Raw genomic sequence first — 25,910 nt, forward strand, 5'->3', positions numbered from 1 at the left:
GTCGTCGGGGGATCCATCGACTCACTGGGCACTTTTCCATGCGTGTCCCTGCCTTTGAATTTACATTCGGGTGCTTCCCTAGCCGGAACCCGTTCTGTCAGAACTTGAGATGGGCGAACGAGTGTACGCTCGTTGGAATGACGGTCTCTATTATCGGGGCAAGGTACTGCGGGCCAAGCACCAGCTAGGTTACCTGGTTCAGTTGGCGGACGGCAACATCACCCCCGTGCTGCCCGCAGCCGTTCAACGGGTGATGCCTGATGGTACCACCACACCCTGCGCTGGTGACGACGCGGCACCAACACCAGACACTCCTTTGCTGGTGGCCGCCCGACAAGGCCCGGTGCCCGCCACTTTTGTGGGTGAGACACACACTAATCGCTATCAGGTAAATTCGACTTCCCCATGTCATGTGTTCACTCAACAAGCAAAGCAGATTATGTTGTCTCACCAACTCTTTGATGACTTTAGGTGGCGTTTGATGATGGCTACAGTGCCACATTGGAGCGCCGCTTTATTTGTACGAGTCCAGACGCTGTGCCCACGGGCCGACTCGCACCAGGTCTCTGAGCGACCGCTTTGTACAATCGAGTCTTCTGCTTGAGTTTGATGCACCTGTTCCTCTGCTCCCTCGAGATAAAACGATCAGAGATCAAGGTCATGAAAGGCGAGAAGTGATCGTGAAGCAGAAACGTGACAACTGTCGGCTTTAGTGGATTGGAAGAAAAGGCGGGGAGAGGCGCTTAATCGAACAGGGAGAAACCATCCATCTATGAAAAAGGAACAATTCCCGAGCAAGGAAAAAGGATGAGTCGGTATAGCGTTACCATGCTTGGGGATGGCAGAAGCAAAGCTCAAAACAAGGTGAGATTGCCAACTTACGTCCTCATCCTCATCCTCGGACTCCTCCTTCTTCTCCTCCTTCTTCTCCTCAGCAGCAGCAGCGGGGGCAGCGGCGGCGGCGGGGGCAGCAGAGGCAGAGCCAACGTTGGACAGCATGTCCTTGATGTCCTTGCCGGCCAGAGCCTTGGCGAAGAGACCGGGCCAGTAGGGCTCGAACTCGACACCAGCGGTCTTCAGAAGAGTGGTGATCTTCTCGTCCTATCGATTGAATAACCCGGAACACCATTGTGGTTATCATTTGCTCAGAGATGCAGGGATGTGCTGTACAGTCTGCCAAAACGGTAGAGCATGCGTCTGGGAAGTGGCCATGCTGGCAAACAAACAAAAAAGAAAAAACGTACCGTGACCTCGACATCGTCGTCGGCCAGGATAAGGGCAGCGTAAACGCAAGCGAGCTCAGAGGACGTAGCCATTTTAAAGATAATGGAACGATTTAACCTGAAAGGGCAAAGATGCACACAAGAGTCAGGCATGAGCCAGTATTCGGGCTGCCAAAACCCCAAAATCACATCACGATATCCCTCCTGAAGCCACGAGGGCCCAAGATAGATCAAGCGGCATTCGGCAACCACAGACAAAAAAAAAGTGGGTTGCCAATCATTACCACACAGACCCCAACACCTTTCTCCCCACTTCACACACACGACACCGCGCGTTATGCAAGGGAAGACGCACGCAACTGGCACCGCCAAATCGGGGCCAGCGCGCGGCATTCACTCTCTCTCTGTGTGTGTGGTGCGCGATGGACCGACCTCAAAGGAAGCTCTCAGCATGCAAAAAAGTGCAATTGTTTGAACCTGAAAAACATCTTATGGACTGATTCAACATGTGCCCGGGGTCAGCTTATATGTTCCCACATGGTCATGACCACGTGTGCTACCACTTGTTACCCGCTTCCTCCCCTCACAACATGCAACAAAATCCATACCTCACTGACTTCGTCAAACAAAATAAGTATAATACATTAGTGTGTAAAGATTATTGAAAGTAAAATACTTTGCGATTCGCCATCAGACCGTTACACTTCGGGGTGTGTCCGCGTCGGCGAAGCGTTGGAAAAAAAGGGCGGCGCAGCAGAGCTGTTCGATCCGCCGTTGCAGTGGCTGTGCCCAGGCTGCACCTGAGCACGCTGTCGCGTCAGTGGGCTCCCTTGGCAGTTCCTTCTGGTCCAGTGGCTTGCCACCCTTCCTCACCTTGCTTTATCCTTTGGGAAGGAGTGTGCAAGTGTGGCGAGCCACCTTGTGATCTCCAGGATCAGAGCCAACGCTGACCTACGCCTTGGCTCATCCTCGAGCACACAGAGTTGGCGTGCACGGTACTGTTTCCAATAGCGCAAGATGCAACGTCGTCGTGGAACGCGACAGCCCAAGCCGGCCTGGGACGATACAGTGCATGACTTGTCTGAGCACAAGCTTTCGTCCGCTGCGTTGGTGAGTGGCTCCTGGTCCATCTGGCTCGGCAGCGGGATCTGTGGCATGGACCCCGCCACCGCCTCACGTCACGCCTGCACCAACCCTTAGCGCCGTCGCAAGGAAGCCCACGCGTCTCGCCACGCGAACCAAGCCAAGCAACTTTTGCAAGCACAACGACGTCGCAATTTGGCACAACCGCAGACGCCCCCTCAACCACATACCCCAACGACGGGTGTGTTCCGCTTGCTCAAAGCCTTCCGCATGCATGGGGCCCGGGGCGTGCTCACCCATATCCCTTCTCTCTTGTCCTCACCGCGTGATGCCTGTGATCGATGCTTGTTTCCGCGAGCAGCCTTGCCAAGGCGGCGATTTGTCTTGCCACCAAATCATGCAGGCCAGGTTGGTTCTGGGCTCGTGGCGCACAGAAGCGGTTGTTTGGCGACATTTGATAGGCGGCGGTGCCTTGATATCGCTAGGCACCACTGAGACGCACCTTGCGCCCCGGACTTGAAGCATTTGAGGACGACGACAACGACGTCCACGGTCATGATGATGATGATGACGACCTGGATTACGGCGCTGAGGACAACTACGTTTACACCGCAGATTTGTTGCAGTCACCGCACAATCGCCGGCCTCGAGGCGGCCAACCCGTTGTACGTATCCGTGACCTTTGCTACTGTTGACCGGACAAGATTTACTGCTGGAAAGCTGACGACTGTTTGTACATGAACATTTCACTCCTGCACCGGCCTGCCCCCTTCAACAGTTGGCAGCTCGAGCTTATCGCACTGTTGTGCCCGGCACTGCCAACTCATCCTTCGAGGAGACGCATGCAGGTTTGCTTTGTTTTTTCAACCAGCTGGGCGTCAAGTTGTATTGTCGGCCGAGAACCAGAGGCTCATGCTGCGTCGTGGTGTATGGGCGTGCGTGTGTGTGGTCCCAGCTCACAACGATACTGCAGCGCAACGTCAATATGGATACCACGCTCCTGGGGGGGCTTCGGCGAGCCCGAGCGAGCGAGCCGTGGATTGGGAGCACTATGCGCAAGTTGTTTCGGACGCTCGAGGTTTGATACTCGTTTTTCGATTCACAGTCAAGAGGGGAGGCGGGACAGCTGACCTTTGATGTTCCTTCCTCATCTTCATTGCTGTACTAGAGCGCCGGGCAGAGCAGGAATCACAATTGCTCTCGTCGTTGGAGCGCGTCCAGGCCTGGGCAGAAAAAAGCGCTGACCAGATCCAAGAGCCCAACTCTCCCTCCCGACTCACATCAGCTACGCTTCAGCAACAGCAAGCGGAGCTTGCGGCGCAGACACAAGCCCAGGACGCAGCAAAAGCCTTGGTCGCACAATTAGTATCCGAGCGCGTGGATCAATTAGAAACGCGATTGCGTCAGGCCTTGCAGCCGGGAACCGAGAGCCCCCGCTCGACCCAAGCCCCGGCCTCAGATCCACTTGGGGCCACTACCACGCTTGCAGCGGGCACTGGACCCTCGAATGGGACGCCCTCACACAACCGTACTGACGTACCTGGCACCCAGCTACATGGCCCGATGCTTGCTATCCTCGAGTTTATGGACCGGCTGGTGGATGGCACAGCTCAGCTTTCGACCACGCAGGCGCAGCTCGGCGCCCAACAAGAGCGCACTGCAGAGCGCCTGAATTCCCTCGAACACGCCCAGCAGGCGACAGACGCTCGCTTGGAGCAACAGCACGAGGTTCTTACGACTTTGGAAGCCTCCCTGAGGGCTCACGGGGATGCACGCGAGCAAGCCGAGCAGGCAGCACAAGACCAATTTGGCAGCGTCAATCGACAGCTTGAGTACGTAAATTACTCCAGCAACTTGGCTCGACCCTCGCCTAGCTGGGTCAAGCGGCCCATTGGTCTGCCCGTCCTCACTCGCATTGGACCACGCGTACCTAGACAAATCTTGGAGCTCCTCAACTCTACCTTGGCGTTGACCAACGGTAGCCATCGCGCCTCGCACGCGGTGCCCATGGCTTCCGCAGCCCCCACACCGGCGGTATCGGCGCCCGTGCCTATGGCTCCGGGCTTGGCGGCTGGCGGTGGGGAGGCTGGACCGCCTCGGATCGCACCTGGGCCAGGGGCAGTTAGGGCGGCGAGTCTGTCAGGAGGCCAGCCCCTGCCTACCATGCAATCACTCAGCGAGCCTCAGTACTTGCCGCCCGAATTTCAACTGCAGCCGGAGCCTTTGTACGTACCGCTTCACCATGCAGCACCCACCAACCAAGGTAATCAGGCATGGTGGCTCGCGACTACAGCCGCCCCCGCCGGAATGCCAGTTGCAGCAGCGCCCTACAAAGTGCAGTCGGCACCCCTGGCCCGAGCTGAGGTGCCCACAGCACCGAGTGGCGAATATACCTCACCGCTGCCTGCTGCCTTGCGATCAGCCAGCGCGCTGACGGGCCTCTCCGCCAGCCAGCTGGTGGGTAGCCAGCGGCAGGTGTCATCGGCCTCGCACACAGCCTCGCCTCAGCTGCGGCGTGCCACAGCCTCTGTTACCACGGCTGCCACCACTGGGACCGGCCCAGGCGTCGGCGATGATCCACATCAAGATCGGTTGGAGGCCATTTTGGCACGCCTTCGTGCAAGTGGGCGCGAATTGGCCGCATCCACGCACTTTGGCGCAAACTTTGGATAAGGCACGCAGACGAAACAAACACGATTGCAGCGAATTGAATGCACATAATCATAGGCAAATCTTTTAAATTGCAAGACAGCGCCTTGTGTTGCGTCACTACGATACATTGATCTTCTCAGCCAGCACACGTACAACGAGGCGAATAAACGGCGGCGCAAGGACTGGGTATGACAAGACACATGGGGCTCCACTTGCTGGACGCAGTCCACCCACAAGTAGAAATGAACAAATACAACAAGGGTCGATGCTTAAAAAAAAAATTACGATCATTGCATCGACCACGACTCAGGAGAAAAGCAGGCCAAGGAATGAGGTGGCCCTGATCAGGTCATCACCACCTGGATACCACCCAGACGGGCTTGCTCTAGGATGGCGTCAAAATCATTGGGAAATTGGCCAGTCTCCTTGCGGTGTGCAAATGCCGTGTGCATGCTTTGATGGTCGCCACCGGCGAAGACGAGGGCCAAAGTATGGGGCTCTTGCTCTTCAAGCACCTTGAACAAGCCCTGACTCACGAGCTCCGTGGAGGCAGCTTCTGTGGGCAGCTCCACGATGAGGAGACCGGCTGCCTGGGCCAGACGTTGCGATACCTGGTGAGCCGCACTCGGCACGGTTTCAGCTGTGAGGCAATTGACACCCGAGCGGGAGAGCGCTCGCAGCACACGGCTTCCAGCTACCACCGTGCAACCGCGTTGTTCCAGTCGCACCGCGCTCGCAGCGCTACCTGCGTCAGAGGTTGCGGCTGGAGCCATGGAACTCTGGGTTGACCCAGAGGCCCCACTGCCACCGCCTAGGGCCACGCTGCGGCGGACTACGGCCTTGATGATGTTATAATGTTGGTCGTTGCTCTGTTCAATCAGCTCGGGGCGCTGGCGAACGTGTTTAGCGAGACGCAGACAGGCTAGGGCATCTTCCACGCTATTGTGGCCGTCCGCAGCGTTTTGAATTTCATATCGCAGGTGCTTCTTCGTCAGCATGGAAAGCTTTTGCTTGTAGCGGCCTTCGCGCGCCAGGAGCACTGCCGTATCAATGACATGCGGGTGGCTACGCTGCAGAACACCCAGGTCGTTCTCCAGGGAATGCCCAACGAGAATGTCGTGGGGCCGAAGCAACTGGGCCAAGCGATGCTGAATGTCGGCAAGGCGTGAGGTGGCGTTGGCGAGCAGCTCGGGTGTGATCCCGCTGAAACGGGTCACATAGTCGGTAACAGGTTCATCTGGCACGACAAATTCGTCCATGACTGTGACCTCATCTTGGTCAACCACAGATATGCGTGCCAGTGCATATCGTGACCCACACCGGACCATCTCGCAATCCACGGCGAACAGCCGTGGTTCCGCGTCTGTGGGCGGCACATTTTTAGGGTCGGCGGTCGCTGGCGCCGTGGCAGGCGGGGGCGCGGATGCCTTGTCGCCCTTGGCATCATCGTTGATATCATTGACAGGCCCATCCTTCTCTTCCTGCCCGTCGTCGTGGTCGTGGTCGTCGTCCGAATCAATGTCGATGGCATCTGCATTGGCGGGGACTGGGGTCGTTGAGGTCTCACTCGGCGGGGTACCGTTGCCAGTCGCCGAGTTGGTCAAAGCTGGGCACTCTGGGGCGGAAGGGTAGTGATGGTCCTGCTGCATCTGGGGCTTGAGGCAGAGTGCATACCAACCCAGTTGGCTGACGCTGTCCTCCTGGTCTACCAAGTCGACGGCAGTGATGCGCTTGGCATCCTGAATGGTGCACAGCATGCGAAGGGGCGGCTCAACATTTCGTCGTCCGGCCGGGGCACGAATGCGAGCCATCGTGGCATCTGGCCAGCGTGCCTGCACTCTGGGCACAATCTCGGTCACAAAGTCGTGCTGCTTCAGGTTGGCCAAGCTGATGACGGCCACCTTTTTGATCGTGGTCCGATTCTTGAACCGAACAGCCGTTGGCTTTTCGTGGCTAAGAAACAGCGCATGGGCCAGCAGCCCTTGGAGCTGCTTGTATTTGAGATGCGCGTCCGCGTCACACACAAGTTCCACCTTGGGTGCCTTTTCCTTCTTTGCCTTTTTCCGCGGCGGTCCCGGGCCATGACCGTCGCCCTCGCCCTTGCGGGCCGCCTCATCTTGAGGCGGCGGCGGTTGTGATGCTGGGCTGGCCATGTTCCCTCTCCTGCTTTCAAAAGAGAGCGAGTCAGCCAGCAAGATCGATACTTTGTGCCCACATTAAAACCACAGCACCCCCCACCACCTCCTTGCCCTCTGGCGCGCCCGAGAGAGAGAGAGAGAGAGAGAGAGAGAGAGAGAGAGAGAGAGAGAGAGAGAGAGAGAGAGAGAGAGAGAGAGAGAGAGAGAGAGAGAGAGAGAGAGAGAGAGAGAGAGAGAGAGAGATACACGTGGAGAGAGATCACACCTGACCGTTACAAACCTTGAGAGATAAAGCGAAAATTACCACACACACACACACACACACACACACACACACACACACACACACACACACACACACACAAACTGACTGACACTTCTTGGCCTCACTGTGTGAGTGAAAGGCAGATGGTGCAGGGTGGCGGGGGCGGTGGTGGGGTGGTGGCCCAGCGATAGTTGTCCTTTTGAAAGCGTGGGGCTTGAGTTGAAAGGGCAGGATTGAGTGGTCGAGTGGCTGTTGCCAGCATGGCCGAAGCCGTTGCCGCGGCCAAGGCCGCTCACTGTCAAGCCTTGCACAACATTGTGCTGGTTGCTGGGTACGCCAATCGGGTCGTGTGACTGGGCCGCGCACTCCTGCATGCAGCTGTGGCTTGGTGCGTCTGACGATATTCTCTTCTCATTGCTCGGCCGGCAGGGATCATTTTGTCGTTTTGTGGCACGTTACAATCGACTTTAGCATGAGGTCAGTCGCCATGCCGTGGGTGGCTTTGGATTTCACCGCCTCAGCCCCCTCCACTCCCCTCCCCTCAGAACCGCTGATTCGAGTGTTGGGCTATGTTGTGGATGTGTGGGCGCGGCAGTGCCACCGACGGTGCAGCCTTGGCGTTTTCTTCCAAAGCGATCCTTCCCGTCTTAGAAGCGCAAGTGAGTTAGTTCCTGCAGATTTTTTTACGTATATTGTTGCTTTTCTTTTTGCCGCCCGCGACGCGCGAAGTAATGCGCTCCCGCCTGAACAACTCGTTAGCGCACTGCGCTGGCTCTTGAGGGGCTTGAGCCTCTCTTCCAGTCTGTACATCGCGCATTTCTACGGGAAAGTATTTCGGCTGCTCATGCCGAGGACGGGCACCTCCACGTCCGTATTCCCCTAGACTCATGGTGAGTGGCTTTCGGTGTTGTCGTCCACCTTCTTTGGATCTCAGTTGGCTGAGCATTGGTATTGCTCACCCTCAGTACCGCCGCACATGCAGGGGAACTGCCCTTGATCTACCTCTGGCACCTTGTGGGGAGGCCGAGACGACTCAGGTGGGCGTCTCCGGACTTTCGCGCCCATGGTCTTGCATCCCGTTCACATGATTGGTTTGAACATTGCTTTCTTAGGTGACGCATGACATCTTATTTCAGGTTGCACAGGGCATGAGCAGCCCCATCTACTGGAAGCTCCGACGCAGCGTTCAGGGTCGGCATGTACGGCCGTGGTCCTCGTCTTGCAGCCCTGTCCCCACCTCTTTCGCATTTGATGACATCAGCTTCCCGCTCCTGCGCTGCCTGCCTGTTGTGTTAGGATTCAAATAAAAGCAATGACTCGCTCAACAATAGTCATGGTCGGTGTCTGGCCAAAGTCGTTCCTCGTCTCCCGCGAAATGGACAGGTCTCAATGATCCTTTTGCCACGCAGATGGTTCTTCGGCGGGTGCTGGTCATTCGGCCCAGCTCCATGACCCCCAAGGTCCCCCCCGCAAGAAAAAGAAGCGCATTGGCAATGCCCTCAACCCCAGTGCGTACCGTCAACGTGCTGCCGCCCCTGTCGAGCTGGGGGACTCGGCCAGCGAGGACGACGATGCGCAATAAATAAAAAAGTATTTGACTTTTATCTTTCCACACACAATTATCCACAACGTTGTTCACTATCTGCACTAAAATTTTTCACCAAGCAACAACAACAAAAAGAGAGAGAGAGAGAGAGTTTGAGAGGGAGTTTGAGAGAGAGTTTGAGAGAAGAGAGAGAGAAGAGAGAGAGAAGCGAGAGAGAAGAGATTGAGAAGCGAGAGAGAGAGATGAGAAAAGAGAGAAATTTAGAGAGAGAGAGGAAATTTAAGAACGCCCCCTCGCCGCCCTCCCCGGCTCTCTCTTCTTCTTCTTTTCTGGCGTCGCCGACCTTTTGGTTCCCTGCCTCGACTTTTGTCGACCCCACTAGCCTGCGCCTTTGCCCCGAGTGGTTTCTTAATATCTATAGTCTGCTGATTGGCGTGTTTGGTTGCTGTGGGGTCGATTTGACGCGGTGCTTTCGTGCCGACGGAACCCTGCAGAATGCCGCGCCAGCTGATCCCCGACAGTCGCTTTCAGGCACACGACTGGCAGGTCTCCAGCGTAGACTTTCACCCTCAGCTCAACATTCTCGCCTCTGGCTCCTGGGATCGTTCCATCAAGATCTGGGATATTGAGGAGTCACAAATTCTCCGAACCATCGACCGTAACGCCGGTCACACGGCCCCGGTGACCTGCGTTCGATGGCACCCCAGTGGCAATCTCCTTGCCTCGACCTCCGCTGGTACGCACCAGCCCCCGAGCTTGCCTTCATCATGCCGAACATTTCACAACAAAGTGTTTGGTTTCTACCAGTCCCGGCTGGGCTAGCGCACTCGCTCAAGACTTAAGCGCGCTTGCACGCCATCCCCGTCCCCAACATTTGCCCTGTGAATCTTTAGATAACACAACGTGCCTGTGGGACGTCAACACCGGACAGCGCATGCGCACCCTACGCGAGCACTTTGGCTGGGTAAGGCCGATCCCGTGGACTTGAGCACAGGGTATGCAGGGGTTTTCCAGTGTGTGAGTGAGCGCGCACGCGTTCTAACTACTTTGTTTCACGCCGGACTGGCAGGTTCTCTCCTGCTCCTTTGCTCCTGATCGGACCAAACTTGCCACAGCATCATGGGACAAGACAGTCCGTTTGTGGGATCCAAACACCGGTGCGATGCTCCTCGAATTATTGCTGTTTGATGACTCTCTTGGCATCAACTGCCGTCATCCTTGCTGCAAGCTCATTTGCCGCCCGCCTGGCGTTGGAGGACAGGTGAATTGTTGTCCACCCTCCGCGGTCACACCAAAGGTGTATACGCGTGCGAGTTCTACCCCGTGGGCCACACGTCTGCCCTGCTGGCGACGGCTGGTGATGATGCCATTGCCCAGCTTTGGGATACGCGCACAAGGTGGGCTCGAACTCCTGCCCTAGCTCCACATTTCAAACCCCTTTGTTCCACCGTCTCTGACTTGAGCCCACATCCCAGCTCACTCTGGCTTGGCCCACGGCCACACCTGCCACGTGAACCAGGAAAGTCGCCATGAAGCTCGTGGGCGGCCATGCCGATGCCATTCACTCCATTGCCTGGTCAAACGATGGCACACTTATTGCGACCGGTGGTGCTGACAAGACAGTGCGTACACACATAATCCCATCAACCCATCTCGGGCTACTTTGTGCCTGATCAGTCCCTTGCCTGCTCCCCAAGGTCACGCTGTGGGATCCCAAAGCCGCTGGCAAAACCCTCAAGCTGTTCAAGGGTCACGAGGAGACCGTCAAGGCTGTCGGCTTTGCCCCCGTCAACAAGTACAATCCTCACAACATCGTGGCCTCAGGTTCGTGCCGGCGCTCGTTGCTGTGGCCTTATCCGTACCACACTAAGTCTGTACGCTGCTGATGGATGTGCCACTTGACCCTTGACCGTGTTCATGCTCTAGCCGGTGGCTACTCAGCCTCCATTTGGAACCCAGCTGCCACCAAGCACGGCCTTGTCTGCGAATTCAGAGCGGTACGCTCGTGACCAACAAGAGGCCCTGCCATGGCTGCGAACCGTTTCGCGAGAGGCAACGCACTTCTTGGGGCTTGTGAGCGGTCCCTCATCTGCGCCTTATCGTACCTCTTCTGCTTCATCCTTGCAATAGCACGAAGATGGCAAGGAGGTGGAAACACTTTCCATTTCGCAAGACGGCCAGCTTTTGGCCACTGGTGGGCGCGACGGCGTCGTGGCCGTCACCACCTTCCCAGCAGTCTCGAGCACGGATTACTACGCCGATGAGACGGTGCGTTTGGTGTTTCTTGATTTATTTGTTGGATTATTTGTGCAAGGCCCCGCAGGCCCACCTGTTTCTTATCACAAGCGCGCACCCCTATTCATTGAAATCAAACCACGCGCCGTGTTTTGCCAGGACGACCGGGAGTTGGAAAAGCGCACCGAGCAGGCCGAGCGCTGGCAGGCGCGCCAAAACAAAATGACTACTTCGGTTTCACAGTATCGTGCCATCACTGGGCAAGACATGGATGAATCCCATGCCTGGACCAAGCGAGGCCAACCAGTCCCACCCTCACCCGAACCTGGGCGGGCGCGAGCGCCCCGACCCGATGCGAGCAAATTGCTAGCGGAGCGTGGCTTTAACCGTGATGGTCGTGTCCAGGCCACCGAAGCACCAGCGGCGGCTGCGGCTGCGGCCGAGACGGACATTACTCCTGCTGCTGCATCCGCTGCACCCGCCGCTACTGAAGCCGAGGTTTGCAATCGTGCGCTTGATAAAGGCACTTGCCACGCGGGTCTTATCATTTCTGCGGTGGCGGTGAAGACCTGTAGCGATGCCTTTTTTTGCTCATTTTGGTCGATTTTCTCGCGGGCGCTTAGACGGAGAGCGAGTTGTCGTTGCAAGAGCAAATCAACCGCAGTATGTCAGAAATCTCACATGCATTGCATTGGTGTTGCTGCTTGTTGCCTGGCGCGAATATCTCACGTCGGACAACTTTTTTGCCGCTTCCGCAGCTGGTCTACGCCAGGTCCACGTGCTGGATGATCGGGGCCAGGCCCATCCCATGCTCAAGGCAGCTCAACAACAACAACAAAAGGCCGTGCGTGCCATCGCTCGTTTACGCTATATGCGCGTCCTTCTTTGCCACGCGCAGGACCCTCACAAGTGTGACACGCCCATAGGCTGGTGTTCCACAAGCGCCGAACGCAGGACCTACCAAGGTCAGCGATGTTGATGCCCTTATGAAGCTGCTGCGTGACAAAACCGAAGACCCACTTCGCCGCCAACAAGCCGCTCTGGTACGTTGCCTCCCTCCCGCGCTGTGCTCACGTTTCCCAAAGCTTTTTTGCACGTTTGAAGTTCTAACCCTTGATCCACACATCCACAGCGCCAGCCACGCCCACGCTCCTCGATTGTAGAGCCCGAAAAAGAAGCGTCCGTCTCTGACCTTCTGAATCTTTCCAAGCCCAAACTCGGGCTCAAACCCAAGGTCTGCCGCTCGCCGCGCCGCTTTCAAGCCTCCTTATTGTTTGAGACCCTTCCTTGCTCATGCCCCTGGGCATTCATCTCCATCTCTGATCGATAGATTCGTCGGGGCAGCGTGAATCGTGTCAATTCCACTGCATCAACGGCTTCTTCCTTGGATTAATCGCCTCCTGCCCGTGTCCTCGTGAACGACTTTTGAAAATGATCTTATGCGTGTCTAACCTAAACTGTGTGCCATGGCCCTGGTGTAAGCCCCCAAACGGCACCTGTCCTTACATTTTCCCAAACGCCATCAGTTGGTTTCCCCCTCCCTCATGCACATGGGTGAGCCAAATCAGTGTCTCGTCCAAATTGAAACATGATACCCCTTCAAAATTAAGAGCAGAGCAGAGAATTTGAATTGTTTACAACGGCTGTTCTGAACGATATTTTATCATCCTTGGCAACGTCGCATCGCAACAGTTGCTGCTCATCGGTAGGCGCGCCTCTGAGAACGCCGGGGTCGCGGTGGGAAAACGGCGGCAGGCAGGGTGATGGCAGACGTGTTTGGTGTGCACTGAGTGGCATATGCCAATCAGAATACAGGAGATTGGGGGAGGGGGCCGTGTTGCCCGTCACAATGATTCGAATGGCGTGTCTGAGTTTATTGGTCCAAGGATTTGATACAATGTAGCTCAATTTGGTGTTCGCCATGTAGAGGCGGAGCGGTCACCGCCGCCATGAGTACTATCCTCTGCCGCTGGTTGAATGAGGATGTGCAACTGGGTGAATCAGTGTGTACGTATTGCCCGGCTCCAGTGGCTGGATCAGCTTTGCATGACAGCTCCACATGGCAGCTCACCACGTTTTTTTTGTTTTTTCTTTTTTATCCCGGGGGTTTTAATTCTGTTGGGGTGTGCTGGGTGGCAGCGCCAGCTGACTTGGCCTCCAAGTTCAGCAATGGCTACCTTCTGGGTCAACTGCTCTCCCAGTTCAATTTGCAGCCGGATTTCAAGTCCTTTTCTCGCTCAGAGTACGCAAAGCCGGAACAGCGCTTTTCTACAAACGGCCGATCATTTGTTGGCTACCTCTCATCGCACTTGGGCCTTCCTTAGCACGGCTGAGGCACGCCTCAACAACTTTACTCGATTGGAACCCGTACTACGCGCCCTCAAGATTAAGTTTGATGCCAACATGGTAGTGCATGTCGCCCCTGACTTTGCACATTCGATGCAGCATCCCAATGTCATATTGACTTTGACCTTCTGTTTGCTGCCACCCACAGGCTCGTGATGTCATGGCTGAGGAGGACGGTGCCGCCTCTCAGCTACTATATCAACTTTTCGTGTCATTGAACAAGCAGCTCGACAAGGTTCGCGCTGAGTCGATTCAAACTTGCTGTCGCTACTCGAACCCGAGTTGCAATTTTTGGATTCTGACCTAATTTGATACGTTTTTGTGCAGGACTGGCAAAATACCGTCATTGCCGGCGGTGGCAGCAAGGTGTCTGGCGCGCCCATGCCAAGTGCGTTCTCCCAATCACTCAAGGCCCGCACACGGCGGCAATCAGACCTAGACTTTGAAAAGTTGGAGGCCAAATTTCGCCAGCGTCAGCGCCAACACGAGGAAAAGGCTCTTCGTCAACAGCGGCAGGAACAAGAGAGGGCGGACCAAATTCGCGAGCAGAAGCATCGCGAAATGTTGGAACGGTACGCCCGCGTTTGCTTCTACAGGGAAAAGCAAAGGCAATCAGTTTTCAGGGCTTCGCCATCGTCGCTTTCTTGCTCAAACTGTTTCTCACGGCTTTGATTGCCCCAAACGGTGTTATCTCTTTGCGCCTGCAGCTCGCGCGAAGTGAAGCGTGCCTACGATGAACGTGTGCGCGTGCTTGCCAGAGGTCCGGGGAGCACCGGCGGTGATGATGACGGCAATCTTCCATCCTCTGCTCGCTCCCTCCGTGGTTCGTCCACCATGGACCAAGTGCGCAAGGTCGGTTCTCGGTCTTTGTCGCGCATCGTTGGGCATGCAAATCAGCACCCTCACGCCACGCCGGATCTGGGATTGACTTGTCCTGCCCCTTACAGACTATGCGGCAAGCCGAAACACGGCGGGTTTTGGCAGCAACTCAGCGTCTTGCTGAGCTGGACGATCTGGACCGCTTTGATGCGACCGTACACGGCGAGGACGCACGCCAGCCTCTGCGGCCCATTGGACATAGCCAGCAGGATCAAGACTTTTCCGACGATGAAGACAACGCCTATGGCGAGCTGGCCCGTGACCCAGCTGTGGACGGTCGCCGTTCCCACAGCGTCTCGACCTCGGCGCACGCCACACTTCAGCGCAGTGGCGCCTCTGGGCGGCCCGACCTTGCTGAGACACCAACAGGCGCAGGCACGAATACTGAAGAGCCCAGCGAGTACGTTCGTGCTGTGCGTCAACGGCGGCAGCAAACTGAGGCCGCACTCCAGGAACGGGAACGCCAACGCAAGCGCCTCCTGGTCATGCAAATGGCACAGCAACAAAAACTGGATCAGCAGCAAATGGACGACCTGCTCTTGGCCAAGATTACGCGCCATTCACGCCGTGAGCATCAGATCGCTGCAAGACTCATGGCAATCCGTCGAGAGAAGGAAATTATTCGTCAAAATCGACTCTACCGACAACAACAAATGGCGCTGCTACGTGAGGCAGAATTTCAGCATGCTCTTGATCAGGAAGCCGAGCATGCGCGGCGTCAGCGCGCTACAAAAGCAGCTGCCGAACAAGAGCAGCAAGAGCGGCGTCTCAAGGCTCGAGAATCCCGCGCCAAGGCTCAACAGCAAGCCGTACAGGACATGGTCTGCGGTACTGTGCACGACGTCATCGCCATGGCCATGCAGCTGAGCACATATCATCGGTTGACTGGCATGGTTCCGCCTCCGAGTGTGCGTCTTGATTTGAAAAACACCTTCTTGGCCGGCCTGCCAATGAAAATGGACGTGCCCGGTGCAACGACGGACCCCGCTCCGGCCGCTGCCACGGCAGCGACAAACTCGAGTACTCTGCGAGATTACCTTCTGGTGGCTGAAAATTGGATGCCTGAACAGGGCACGGACGACCTGCGCCAGGCCGCCATTGCTCGCAATCCAATTTTAGGCCATCTGTTGCACGAGTTGGCTGCGCGGGCCTACCCGGCACCGACTCCCTGGCAACCTGCCCCCATGCCGGCGCACGACTTGCGTGCTGTGGTGCTCGGCAAGCCCTTTGCTCCAGTCGAGGCTTTGGTCGCCGCCTACGTTGCCAAGCATCCGGACGTCGTCGTCATCTCTCCGCAAGATATTGTCGCGGCTGCCGTGCAAGCACACGAGACCGAAGAGCAGGCCTTTGCGGCACATGAGCCGGCCCTGGAAGCCATTTTGCCGCCGGACCTGAGCGAGCCGTTGATAGTAGATCGCCTGGCTGCCGCTCAAGCCGTTGCGGAGGAGTTGGCAAGACAAATCGAAGCAGAGCACAAGGTCGTGGCCCCCTCTCCCAAGGGCAAGCAAAAGGGCGGCGAAGCCAAGGCTAGCGCGGCCTCTGCGGAGCCAAGTGCCGTGGAAGCATCGGTACCTCCAAGTGCCGACGCCATTCCCACCATTGTCGAGGAAGAGAGTTCCGCTGTGGCAACAGCAACGGATGTGGCCTCTGAGGCCGAGGCGAGCCCCGACGCCAATGCCAACGATGCACTTGCTGCAGAGAACCACGAGGGCACCGACGAGTCCGGCGCTACCGCCCCCAAGAGTTCCATCGCAGAGTCAGATGCGGAGGCCTCTGCGACAGCCGACGATCCCGCTGCAGCTGAATGTGTGGCGCCTCGAGGCCTCTCATTGCGGGCACGCTTGGGGCAGTTGGCTGCAGAGGACCTGCAGCGTGGTGGTGTCGTCGATGAGCGCGTCATGTGTGCCTTGATCGTTCTGCGCATCCATCAGGTTCAATCCGGGCCGGGCTGGATTCTGACCAACTACCCGACCACACTGCATCAGGCCCAGCTGCTTGAGCGTTGTTTGGGTGGCCGGCTGTTGCCATCCGAGCGCGAAAGCTCAGATGCCATCGTGTTTCCTCGGTCTGAATCTTTGCTGGCACCCGATCCACTACCCAACAAAAAGTCCGAGCCTGAACCTCGAGTTGTCGCAGGTACGCTTGAGCACCCTGCCTTGCTACTTGAGGGGCGTCATGGTTTTAGCGGGCGGACGCGCGTTTGCTCTGGCTCACACGTGGTTTCTTTTTGTCCCCTCCTTATCTTGTTGTGCATAGTGATTGAGGTTCGCATTGGTGATGACGTTGCGGTAGCCGCCGCCCAAGCGGCGGCTCAGACGGGTTCGGCCGAGTCCAACGATGCCGCCGATGCGGCATCACCCGCAGAGAACACCGCGGGGTCCCACATGGACGTTCAGGTGGTTCAGCGGCTTGCAGCATGGGAACAAGATGTCACCCCCATGCTTGGTTGGTACACTGAGCTTTTCAAAGCACATACTGCTGGCGGGCACGAGGTGCATGTGATTGAGGCCACGGAGGCGTCCGAGAGTGCGGAAACCGCATTCAGTAGCATTCTAACCAGCGCCTGCCAAGCACCGTACAAGCGCGCCCGTGAAGCATCGGCGCGCCAACGCTCCCGAGAGGCAGCCCGTCGTGCCGATCTAGAGGCGTTGCAGACAATTTTGGATGTGCAAGCTGCGGAGCAACGTGAGGCGGATGCCATTTTGGCCAGCCAGGCAGCTGCCGTTGCGGAAGGCGCCCCTGTTGAGAATACGCTTGCTGTCAAGGCACCGTCAAAACCGGGCAGCGCCCGTGGCTCGCGTCCCTCGAGCAAGTCTGGAAAGAAAAAATCTGCGAGCCAAGCGCCAACGGCTACGGCAGATACGGCCGAGCCTACGGGACCTCGGGCCAGTGAGGTCAGCGCTGTGGTTGCCCAGGAGGAATCACAAATCGACACCGTTGTGGAGCGCGACCTAGTGCGCGAGCCTCAACCCGGGGATGCTGATTACTCTTTCGCGCCGCTCACTGCCGTCGATGAGATCATGGCCCAGGCTTTGGTGCCTCTGTGGGATCAAGCAGAGCAAAACTATGTGGGAGAGGTGCTGGCCGTGGCCGAGCGCCTGCGTCGCGAGGAGCACAATGCAATTGAGTTTCTGGGGACCTGCCGCTTGGCTATGGAGACCTTTTTGCAGCGGCCTGATACTAAGCAGGAATATTTAGCGCAGTGGCAGGTGAGCTTCAATGAGGTACCAGCTGACGTGCGACGCTTGCCCGCTGGCAAAGAAGAGCTGAACAAGCGCATCGAGGACCTGCGGGAGATCTTGTACGAGATGACGGATCAACGCTACGACAGTGCCAAAGTCAAGGTCAAGGAGATGCAGGACGCGCTGTGGGCCGAGAATGCCTCTTCCCTAGTTGCCAACTGTTTTTTGCAGCTCCTTCATGCGGAAGGCAATCGCTACCATAGTACCATCACCGTCCTGCGCGAAGCCTACGCGGCTTTGGATACGGAGCCGCGAGAAGCAGCTCGGGAGCCACCAACCGTTGCTTTGATTGACGTGCGAGCTGAGCCTGCCTTTGATGTTGTCAAAGGCCCAAGCAAGGGCAAAGGTGGCAAGGGCGCAGGCCCTCCCACTGCTGAAGGTCCACACGGCGTGCCCGTGGTTGCGCCCACAAAACTGAACGAAATGGTAACGGTCCAGCACTATGCAACGGCCCTACGAGCCGCAGTTCCGGAGCGCTTGAACCCGGCCAAGGCCCGTGCGCGAGCTGCTGCCGCTGCCGCTGCCGCCGCCGAAGCCGAAGCAGCGGCGGCGGCGGCTGCTAAGAGCAAAAAGTCCAAAAAGGGGCCAGAGCCTGTGGTGGAGGAGCCGCCCGCCCCGTCTGAGGAGCAGCTGGCCGAAGAGGAAGCCAATCAGGAGCGTGAACGTCTTCGTGAACAGGGTTTGCAGGAGGAATACCAGGCCCTCCTGCGCGAGGATGAGCGCTTCAAGGCCGTTGTGACGCTGTTGGAGCGTTTGGCCGAGCAAGTCCTGACACGCATCAAGGACTCGGCACATCTCTGCTTTGAGGGTCTCTCGCAGCAGGCGGGTGAGGCGTATCGGGCCGAGACGCAGGCCGTCGATGCCCTCTGTGAGCAGGCTCGACAGGCCGTGTTTGCAGGCGAGCCCATTCTGTATGAACTCGTGCTACAGGGCACTACCTACTCCATCAACCAGGAGCAATATGTATCGCGACCCCCGGCATTACCGCTTCCTCCAGCCCCCACAGAGGAACAGCCTGCACATGCCTTCACGGTAGCACAGCTGACAACATTGCACCATCGGTTACGGAGTCTCGCGCCCACGGGCGTGCTGGCCACAGAGACCCTCGAAGAGCTGCTCCTTGATCTAGGAGGGCGCAACGGCTGCGATGGTGCCCTGCCTTTATGGTGGCAGAGCTATTCCGTGACGCAGGTCCATCAGATGGTCAGCGCGTGGAGTCAAGACCGGGCCTTTGCGGACGTGCGACGCCTGCTCGTGGACGCTGCTGGACTTCCTGCACCCACACCCGCGGAGGTCTTCGCAGCCTTTCAGGGCTATTATTTGCGCAACACGCATGGCCTCCTGAATGCAGCCGAATTTTTGTCGGTTCCGTTGTGGTTTGACACGCCTCAGCCCGCATTGGACTCTGATACCCTGGCCGCAGAATTTCATCGCAGTGCGCGCTTGAAAGAGCTCTTCTTTGATGTGTTTGCTGACCATGCTGTGACCCATTCTGGTCGCCGTATCGACTATCGCCGTTTTCTTGCGTATGCCGTGCGCGGACCAGCCACGGCGGAACCAGACCTGGGCGCCTGTTGCACGCTGGCGGCTCTAGTGAGTGGGCAGCTGGGTGCCTCGCGCTATGATAGCTTTCCAGGCACGGAGAGTCTCAAGGCTGATGCCCAAACGCTGGCCACCCTTGCTCAATTATATCCTCTGCCTGCTGAAGGCGTCTTCGATCTGGATGCGGCCGAAGAGGATGACATTGTCGATGCGGCCGATGCACGCATGGCCGAGTTGGAGACCGCGGGGCCTCGAGCTCAGCCCTTGCTGACCGATGACGAAGTGGACGCCCTGGTCGCACCTGAAGGCAACCTTGAGGCGATCCTGCAGCGGGCTGCCTCCAAAGGTCGTCTTCTGGTTCCGGCGCTGCAAGTCACGTCGGTGGCGAATCTAAACGCACCAGATCCACGCGTGCCTTCAGCTGATCCTGCATCAGCTGGCGTCGCCATTGATGTGACTGACGCTGGCCTCTAGAGAACGTGTCTCCTTGTGTGAACGGCCGTCAGAAATGGGACATTGGTCGCTCTCTCTGTCCTGGTCTCAGTTGGCCTCGCCACCTTTGTGTCTTTATCATGCGCCCTGTATCCTGGCGCCATTTTTGTATACGATGTAACAACATGCAGCAAAGCTCAAAATCGACTCAGCATTGAAAAGTCCTCCGTCCGTCCTGACACACAACTCAGCCCACAACAAGGAGTAAACGAGAGAAACGGGGAAAGGGAAAAAGGATAAAGGACTGTCCCCTTGACCTCTTGCTTACGTTAACAGGTGTCATCTCTCTCTCTCTCTCTCTCTCTCTCTCTGTTGTAATTGTGCTTTTCCTTTGTGTCTTCGCAGCTTATACTTCTCAAACCGACCAAATCTCTCTCGCTCTCTCTCAGAGTTCGTCCACACAACACACACACCACACACACCACACTGTCTCTTTCCATCTCTCTCTCTCTTTCTGTGTCAGTCAGTCAGTCTGCGTGTGGCCCTCCCTGCCTCTCTGCCTCTCAGGTTCCCTCTTTCTTCGTCTTTGCAGCTCTGTCGATTTGTCTGTCTGGCTCACGGTATGCTGTCATCTATCTGCTGGTCACCTGCCAGGGGCCCACTCAATGTGCAACGGACGCCATGTTGGGAGGCGCTGGACTGATACCCTACCGAGCTAGGCCTCGCGTCTCGTCGACATGGGTGGGCGTTGCCTTGCTCCTGCTTGCGCCGAGAATTCAGGCGCGCTGTGAAGGCCAAGTGCCGCGCTTTCCTTCCACAACTTGCGTTGAGCGTGCTGAGGGAGCTCGCTGTGAGCTGCGATGCGGCGATACCGGTCCGAGCGATGCTGTCGGCTATGCGACATGCTTGGATGGGTCGTGGGTGACCAATCACACCTGTGATATTTGCGCCATTTGCCCGATCTACTGCGACGACTTGAGCACCCTCACCTTATCAGCCGATCGCCAAGCTTCATCTCTCGATCCGGCCTGCTGGTCCCGTCTGGGGCCCAGCGTGCCACAAGGCCTACCGTCCTCGCTTGTCGTGCTGGTGGTGGACAGCCTTGCCTTGGAGTTGCCCCGTGGTCTTCTTGACGGGCTGCCCAACCTGCGTGAGCTTTACGTGGCTGGCAGCAACGTTGATCGCTCCCAGGAGCGCACGTTCGACCCCGCTCTTGTGGCTCGCTGCCCCGCCATGTATGATGTACGTCTCCGTGGTTTGCGCATCAGAGAGTTTCCCTACTTTATCAACGCTGGGCTCAAGCGCTACTCGATAGCCGAAACGACATACGCCAATGATCACATGGTTTTCAACATGACGCTTGCCCAGCACCTTTGGCCAGAGGTGAGACCACTCGCTCGTCGGGGGACGGGGGGGCCAAGTCATCTTTACCTTTTGCCTTTCTTCACATGCTTTTCTGCTTTGATGAACCAACAGTTGGAGAGCTTGAGGCTGTCTGAATTCGCAGCTATTCACATCATCACAAAGCTAGCACGTGCATGGACCTCCCTCACAGACCTCAAGGTGGCAGTACTCGAATTCAATGCCACGACCTTTGATTGGAGCATGCTTCCAAACATTGCGCGTCTGAGTCTCTACATGGATCGTGGGCCAAGCTCGATGACGGCCAAAGGCCTCCCACAAGTTGGTATGCTGAGCTATCTCAAGCTGACAACCACAAACCCAGCCACAATGCGTTACCTGACCCTGGACGCGGTCTACAAGCTGATTGATTTTCACCACATCATCATCAATCACCTCGAGGATAGCGTGCAGATTGTAAGTCCCAGCTTGCAATGTGGAGTGGAGCCCAGGCACTTGAATTATGTATTGGCTTGCAACTGCAAGGCAAACGATTGGCCTTTAGCCAATGGCACGACTGTGCCAGATTTTACTCACGCCTCTCATTGCCCGCAAGCCGGCGCCATGGCCTGCGAGCCTGAGTGGGAGGCCATGGCCAACTGCATGTCCGCCGATGAGCTTCAAGCTTGGGGCGGTGAGTACATCTACCCACCCCAAGTTTGCGATGGGTATCAGGACTGCAGCAACGGCCGGGATGAAAACGGGTGCTCGGCGCTGACGGACATTGTGAATGAATTTCCTCACGTCGATGCCAACTGGCTGTCTGTGCTTGTCTGCACTCGTAACCTGACGATGAGCATTACCAATGGCAAACTTTATGCTGCGCCTGCAGACCCGGATTGCCATGTTGGCCGTGGCCTGGTCCGACACTGGAACGTTTTTGAGCTCAGCATTGGCTACACCTCCTACTCAAGTGTGTACGACCCAGCGCTGGGGGCCTTTCGGAGCCGTGCCACAATTGAGCGGGACGGGGATGGTAATTTTGAGCCGTACGACTTTTACCACGTACTGACAGTTCAAGATGGCAAGGTTCTGGGCATTTCTGCGGAGAATGTCACCAACACCAGGCCCGACGATCTGTCTGAGGAATCCTTTGAGCGCCTGCGCTCCTCAAATCTGCACTGTGCCATCACTACTACGGCTGCAGCAGCAACAACACGCCCTGCCTTGACGAGCGCTCAGCTGGAGGCCAGCCTGCGCCAACAGGATGAAACTCAAATAACTTTGATTGCCGTGGGTGCGGGAGCTGGTACTTGCCTGCTGCTTGTGATCATCATTGCTAGCCTGCGCTGTCGCTCCCGAAACAAGCTTGTCTTGAGCATGCAGGCTGGATACCAAGAACAATACGCTGCCGCCATGCAGCGATTTCAGGAAGCACATCCAACCTTGAAGTTGGATGCACTCTTTGAACTTTCTCGGTGCGTTCTAGATCCCCATTGCGCCCTCAGTCATGCAGGAGCAGCCTTCCAGCGTCTGCGGAGACAGCCTGCTACCACCGTAGCTTATGTCAGTTTCTGTCTAGGGGTGATTTTCAAGTTTTGGAGCCGGTGGGCGAAGGCCACTTTTCAACCGTGTACAAGGTCAGCTGCATGTAGTTGACGGCTTTTGTGAGAGCACGTCGAGGATTTAGGTAAGGCATAACGTGCCATGAATGCCTGGCATGGGTGAAAATGGTCTTAGGCTGCCTATCAAGCACGCCCTGGCAAGGCGATGCCGGATATGCCCCCATTTGTGGCACTGAAGGAGCCCAAGCTTGATTTGAATGAGGTTGGCTGCCTTCCCGTGCCTGCCATATAGCGACGGCTTGCAGGACAGCGTATAGAGGGCCCTCGTGCGTTGCTGTGACGTTGCACTGGGCCCCACCTCTGTAGATTGGCCTCTTGCCAGAGTTTTTGAAAGAAGCCATGGTTTTACAGGCCATGGGCACCCACCCCCACCTTATCCGTCTCTTTGGCATCTGTCTTCCACGGTGGGCCAGACAACCGAAATGCACCTGACACACTCTTATCTTATTGACGCTGATCTCTGATTTTTTTATGTGTTCGCGCTTGCCATGTTGCTCGCTCATATGGGCTCGTAGGGGGGACCATGCATTACGTTTTGCACAAGTTTTTGAAATATGCGATATGGGTAGTCTCAAGCACGTGTTGACAAACTCGCTCGCATTTTCAGCTCCAGTGGTGGCCACGATCGCCATGCAGGCAAGTGGGGAACCCAACGCGAGCCCTAAGCTGCAGCGCAACGACTTTGAACACCGAGCGTTCTTACAATTGATCCCATGCTGGGCGCAGGTAGCTGACGTGATGACTTTTCTTGCTGAGCGAGGCATTGTCCATCGTGACCTAGCAGCGCGCAACATTCTTGTCACTTCGCTTCAACCCACCCTCGTCAAACTGGCGGACTTTGGACGTAAGTGTGGTCCTTCCAACCCGTGCCTCGAGATGAGAGGGGCCTGGGAGTGCCTAGCGTGACCAGCTTGCTCTTGGCATTTGTACGAATTTGACCTACATCTGGCCGCAGTGTCTCGCGTGGTGAGCAAGGAGGACTATTATCGTAGCCGCAGCGACGACGACCTGCCGTTTCGGTAAGCTGGATAGACTGTCTGTCAGTCATTCTCAGCGTGTGAACAAGCTTTGTGCACGAGCTGTGCATCATCGCGTTCCAAATCTTTGTGACCTGATGTTATGTTTGCAACCAATATACGATAGCTGGATGGCACCTGAGGCGATTCGGGAGCTCAAGTTTTCGGAAGCTTCAGATGTCTGGTGAGTTGTGTTGTGATTTGCTGATCTGCGAGCTAGCCACGCTGACAACGAGTGCTGTTTAGGTCATTCGGGGTGTTACTGTGGGAAATACTGAATCAAGGAGCGACCCCGCACAGCAATTGTGAAAGTCATCAAATCGTGGCTCTTTTAATGCGAGGTGCGATGCACGACCCGCACCGCACACGCTTATTTGTCAAGTTACTGCCGCGCCCATGCATTGCTCAGTCTGCGTGCTTCATTTTCTTCGTAGGCGAACGGCTGACTTTTGCTCCAACAATCAATGCCGCGCTGCGCGACGTGAGCCTGGCTTGCTGGCACGCGCAAGCGCGGCATCGCCCAAGCTTTGCTCAACTGTATCAGCAGCTGCAAGGGCTAGATCTCCTGGGTGGTGCACTATGTAAAGAACCATTCATCCCTGGCCCAGGCGGGCTAGCGAGTAATCCCGTGTTTGTCGGCGCACGACGCCATACCTTTGTAACAAAGGGCGCATGGCTCGATTCACATGCGGCACACTCTAGTCCCGTTGTGCATGACCTGGACCACGACAACGAGACTTCACTCTGACACAAGCACATGCAAGTGTTGGAGACGCTGCCACACACACACACACACGCCTTACTCTTTGATTTCGTGCTTATCGTTTTAGGTTTCTCTGATGTTGCTGTTTTGTTACGCGGCATCGTTGTAGAATGTGTTGCAAACATTGAAGTTTTTGTGGTTACTTGTTTATTTATGTTGTATGTGATGTTTTAATTTGATTTTTATTTTTTTTTTTTCAACTTTTTTTTTGATCGATCATCCTGATGGCGGTCGCCGGTGTCGGTATTGGCTGGTTGGGTTTGGCCCTGTTGCTCCTGGTAACGCCTGGTCAGGGGTTGCGGCAAGATGCTTTGCCCCAGTGTGGTGCGGGGACATATCGCAACAACACGTGCTATTACTCGCCCATCAGCTACGTCCAGCTGCCCAACAGCACGTTCGACGCATGCTGTCATGCTTGCCTGCAGGATCCCATTTGCACGGGCTTTGTGTTGAACGACGGCGTAAGAGCAGCCCGATCCAATGTCTTATTGGTTGCATGCTTAGAGCCGCTATCGATCTATGCCTCCTCCGTTGCCCTGCTCGTCTCAACTATTCTGCATTGCGCTTCCCGCCTCCTTTTCTAGACTTGTAACCTTAAAAACGACAGCATGGTCCAGGGGAGTGCAAACGACCAGTGTGAGGCAGTGATTGGCATGCGATCGGGCCCCACGGCCGAGCCTCCCAAGCCAGCTCCATCAGGTGCGTACAAAGCGAAGCAATGGATGTGATCTTGCCGAGTCGCATTGCGCTCATGGGGTGTCATCTCTCTTGTTGAATTCCTCAGGCAGCAAAAATGTCCTGTACGTCTCCTGGTGCCATCGAGCGCCTTCTTTGCTCGCCATCGCGTTTGCAACATCCCTGCACCAGAAATCTGGTTAGAAGATGGGGATCATTCTCATGTTTTGCTTGGTGGCGTTTGCACAGCCTTTTAGTGGCAGACGACATGCGCCCAAGCCTAGGGTCTTACGGCGTCAAGAGTCAGATCACCCCCAACATGGATCGCTTGGCCTCGGAAGGATTGCAGTTCCAGTTTGCTTATGTGTGTATACCACAGGCCCCGCAACTGTTTCCGCAGCTACGCACTTGAGGAAGCGCACCACCTGACGCTTGCCCTTTTTGAAAAAAAAATCATGCATTTTTTTTTTTGTCTTGCTGCATGCGCGCCACAACTGACAGGTTCAGCAAGCCTATTGCGCGCCTTCTCGGTAGGGAAGTTGGGCAGCATACTCTTTGATTGGGCGACTTGCTCCATGATTTGTTGAGAGCTCGCCAAGTGCACCGCACTCACCGGCGCGCTGGACTCGCTTCATGGCTCGCTTTGCAGCAATTCTTTCATGTCTGGCCGCCGACCCTCAGCCACCAAGACGTGGAACTTTATCAACCACTTTCGCGAGGCCGGTGTGGGCCCTGCGTGGGCCTCGTTACCGGTATGGCGACTAGCTTCACCAAACTGCTGCATATCCTTGTGGTCAGACTTGATCAACAACGCACGACTGTTTGGACGTGTGTACGTTTAGGAACACTTTAAAGATAATGGCTATTTGACGACCGGCACTGGCAAGCTCTTTCATCCCGGCGTTCC

General features: G+C 56.4%; 6 protein-coding genes across 6 annotated transcripts in view; 4 read left to right on the forward strand and 2 right to left on the reverse strand.

Annotated features, from left to right (window-relative positions):
- MONBRDRAFT_27628 (uncharacterized protein) overlaps positions 1-570 on the forward strand; it is a gene marked incomplete at both ends in the record, with an annotated part of 5,570 nt that extends 5,000 nt beyond the window's left edge. The window contains 2 exons of the mRNA XM_001747997.1: positions 83-388; positions 472-570. Of these exons, the coding sequence (XP_001748049.1) occupies positions 83-388; positions 472-570 (405 nt within the window). The remainder of the gene's footprint in view (positions 1-82; positions 389-471) is intronic.
- Positions 571-702: 132 nt separating this feature from the next.
- On the reverse strand, positions 703-1,316 carry MONBRDRAFT_38127 (uncharacterized protein; the record flags this gene model as incomplete). Its single annotated transcript, XM_001748068.1, has 3 exons — positions 703-770; positions 883-1,101; positions 1,245-1,316. 3 exons carry the CDS (start codon positions 1,314-1,316, stop codon positions 744-746), a joined length of 318 nt encoding a protein of 105 aa, XP_001748120.1. The 3' UTR covers positions 703-743.
- A 924-nt stretch (positions 1,317-2,240) lies between these two features.
- Positions 2,241-4,979, forward strand: MONBRDRAFT_27630 (uncharacterized protein; the record flags this gene model as incomplete). The annotated part of the gene is made up of 6 exons (XM_001747998.1): positions 2,241-2,333; positions 2,424-2,714; positions 2,792-2,971; positions 3,085-3,154; positions 3,262-3,384; positions 3,475-4,979. 6 exons carry the CDS (start codon positions 2,241-2,243, stop codon positions 4,977-4,979), a joined length of 2,262 nt encoding a protein of 753 aa, XP_001748050.1.
- A 323-nt stretch (positions 4,980-5,302) lies between these two features.
- On the reverse strand, positions 5,303-7,111 carry MONBRDRAFT_10314 (uncharacterized protein; the record flags this gene model as incomplete). The annotated part of the gene is made up of 1 exon (XM_001748069.1): positions 5,303-7,111. One exon carries the CDS (start codon positions 7,109-7,111, stop codon positions 5,303-5,305), a length of 1,809 nt encoding a protein of 602 aa, XP_001748121.1.
- A 737-nt stretch (positions 7,112-7,848) lies between these two features.
- Positions 7,849-8,943, forward strand: MONBRDRAFT_10315 (uncharacterized protein; the record flags this gene model as incomplete). The annotated part of the gene is made up of 2 exons (XM_001747999.1): positions 7,849-8,020; positions 8,771-8,943. The coding sequence occupies 2 exons, from the start codon at positions 7,849-7,851 to the stop codon at positions 8,941-8,943; spliced, it is 345 nt and encodes a 114-aa protein (XP_001748051.1).
- Positions 8,944-9,402: 459 nt separating this feature from the next.
- Positions 9,403-25,415, forward strand: MONBRDRAFT_33520 (uncharacterized protein; the record flags this gene model as incomplete). The annotated part of the gene is made up of 36 exons (XM_001748000.1): positions 9,403-9,643; positions 9,801-9,871; positions 9,977-10,064; positions 10,169-10,304; positions 10,427-10,529; positions 10,605-10,731; positions 10,834-10,904; positions 11,038-11,175; positions 11,302-11,640; positions 11,766-11,805; positions 11,901-11,986; positions 12,069-12,185; positions 12,275-12,321; positions 13,070-13,149; positions 13,282-13,384; positions 13,467-13,548; positions 13,637-13,723; positions 13,816-13,876; positions 13,922-14,060; positions 14,196-14,340; positions 14,436-16,503; positions 16,624-19,497; positions 19,920-19,957; positions 19,989-22,402; positions 22,486-22,564; positions 22,665-22,751; positions 22,856-22,953; positions 23,065-23,393; positions 23,505-23,568; positions 23,693-23,749; positions 23,812-23,906; positions 24,000-24,046; positions 24,622-24,789; positions 24,913-25,027; positions 25,113-25,128; positions 25,253-25,415. 36 exons carry the CDS (start codon positions 9,403-9,405, stop codon positions 25,413-25,415), a joined length of 11,013 nt encoding a protein of 3,670 aa, XP_001748052.1.
- Positions 25,416-25,910: the final 495 nt, after the last annotated feature.

The sequence above is a fragment of the Monosiga brevicollis genome, genomic scaffold, assembly GCF_000002865.3.
Source record: "Monosiga brevicollis MX1 MONBRscaffold_20 genomic scaffold, whole genome shotgun sequence".
In the NCBI taxonomy this organism is placed as follows: domain Eukaryota; class Choanoflagellata; order Craspedida; family Salpingoecidae; genus Monosiga; species Monosiga brevicollis.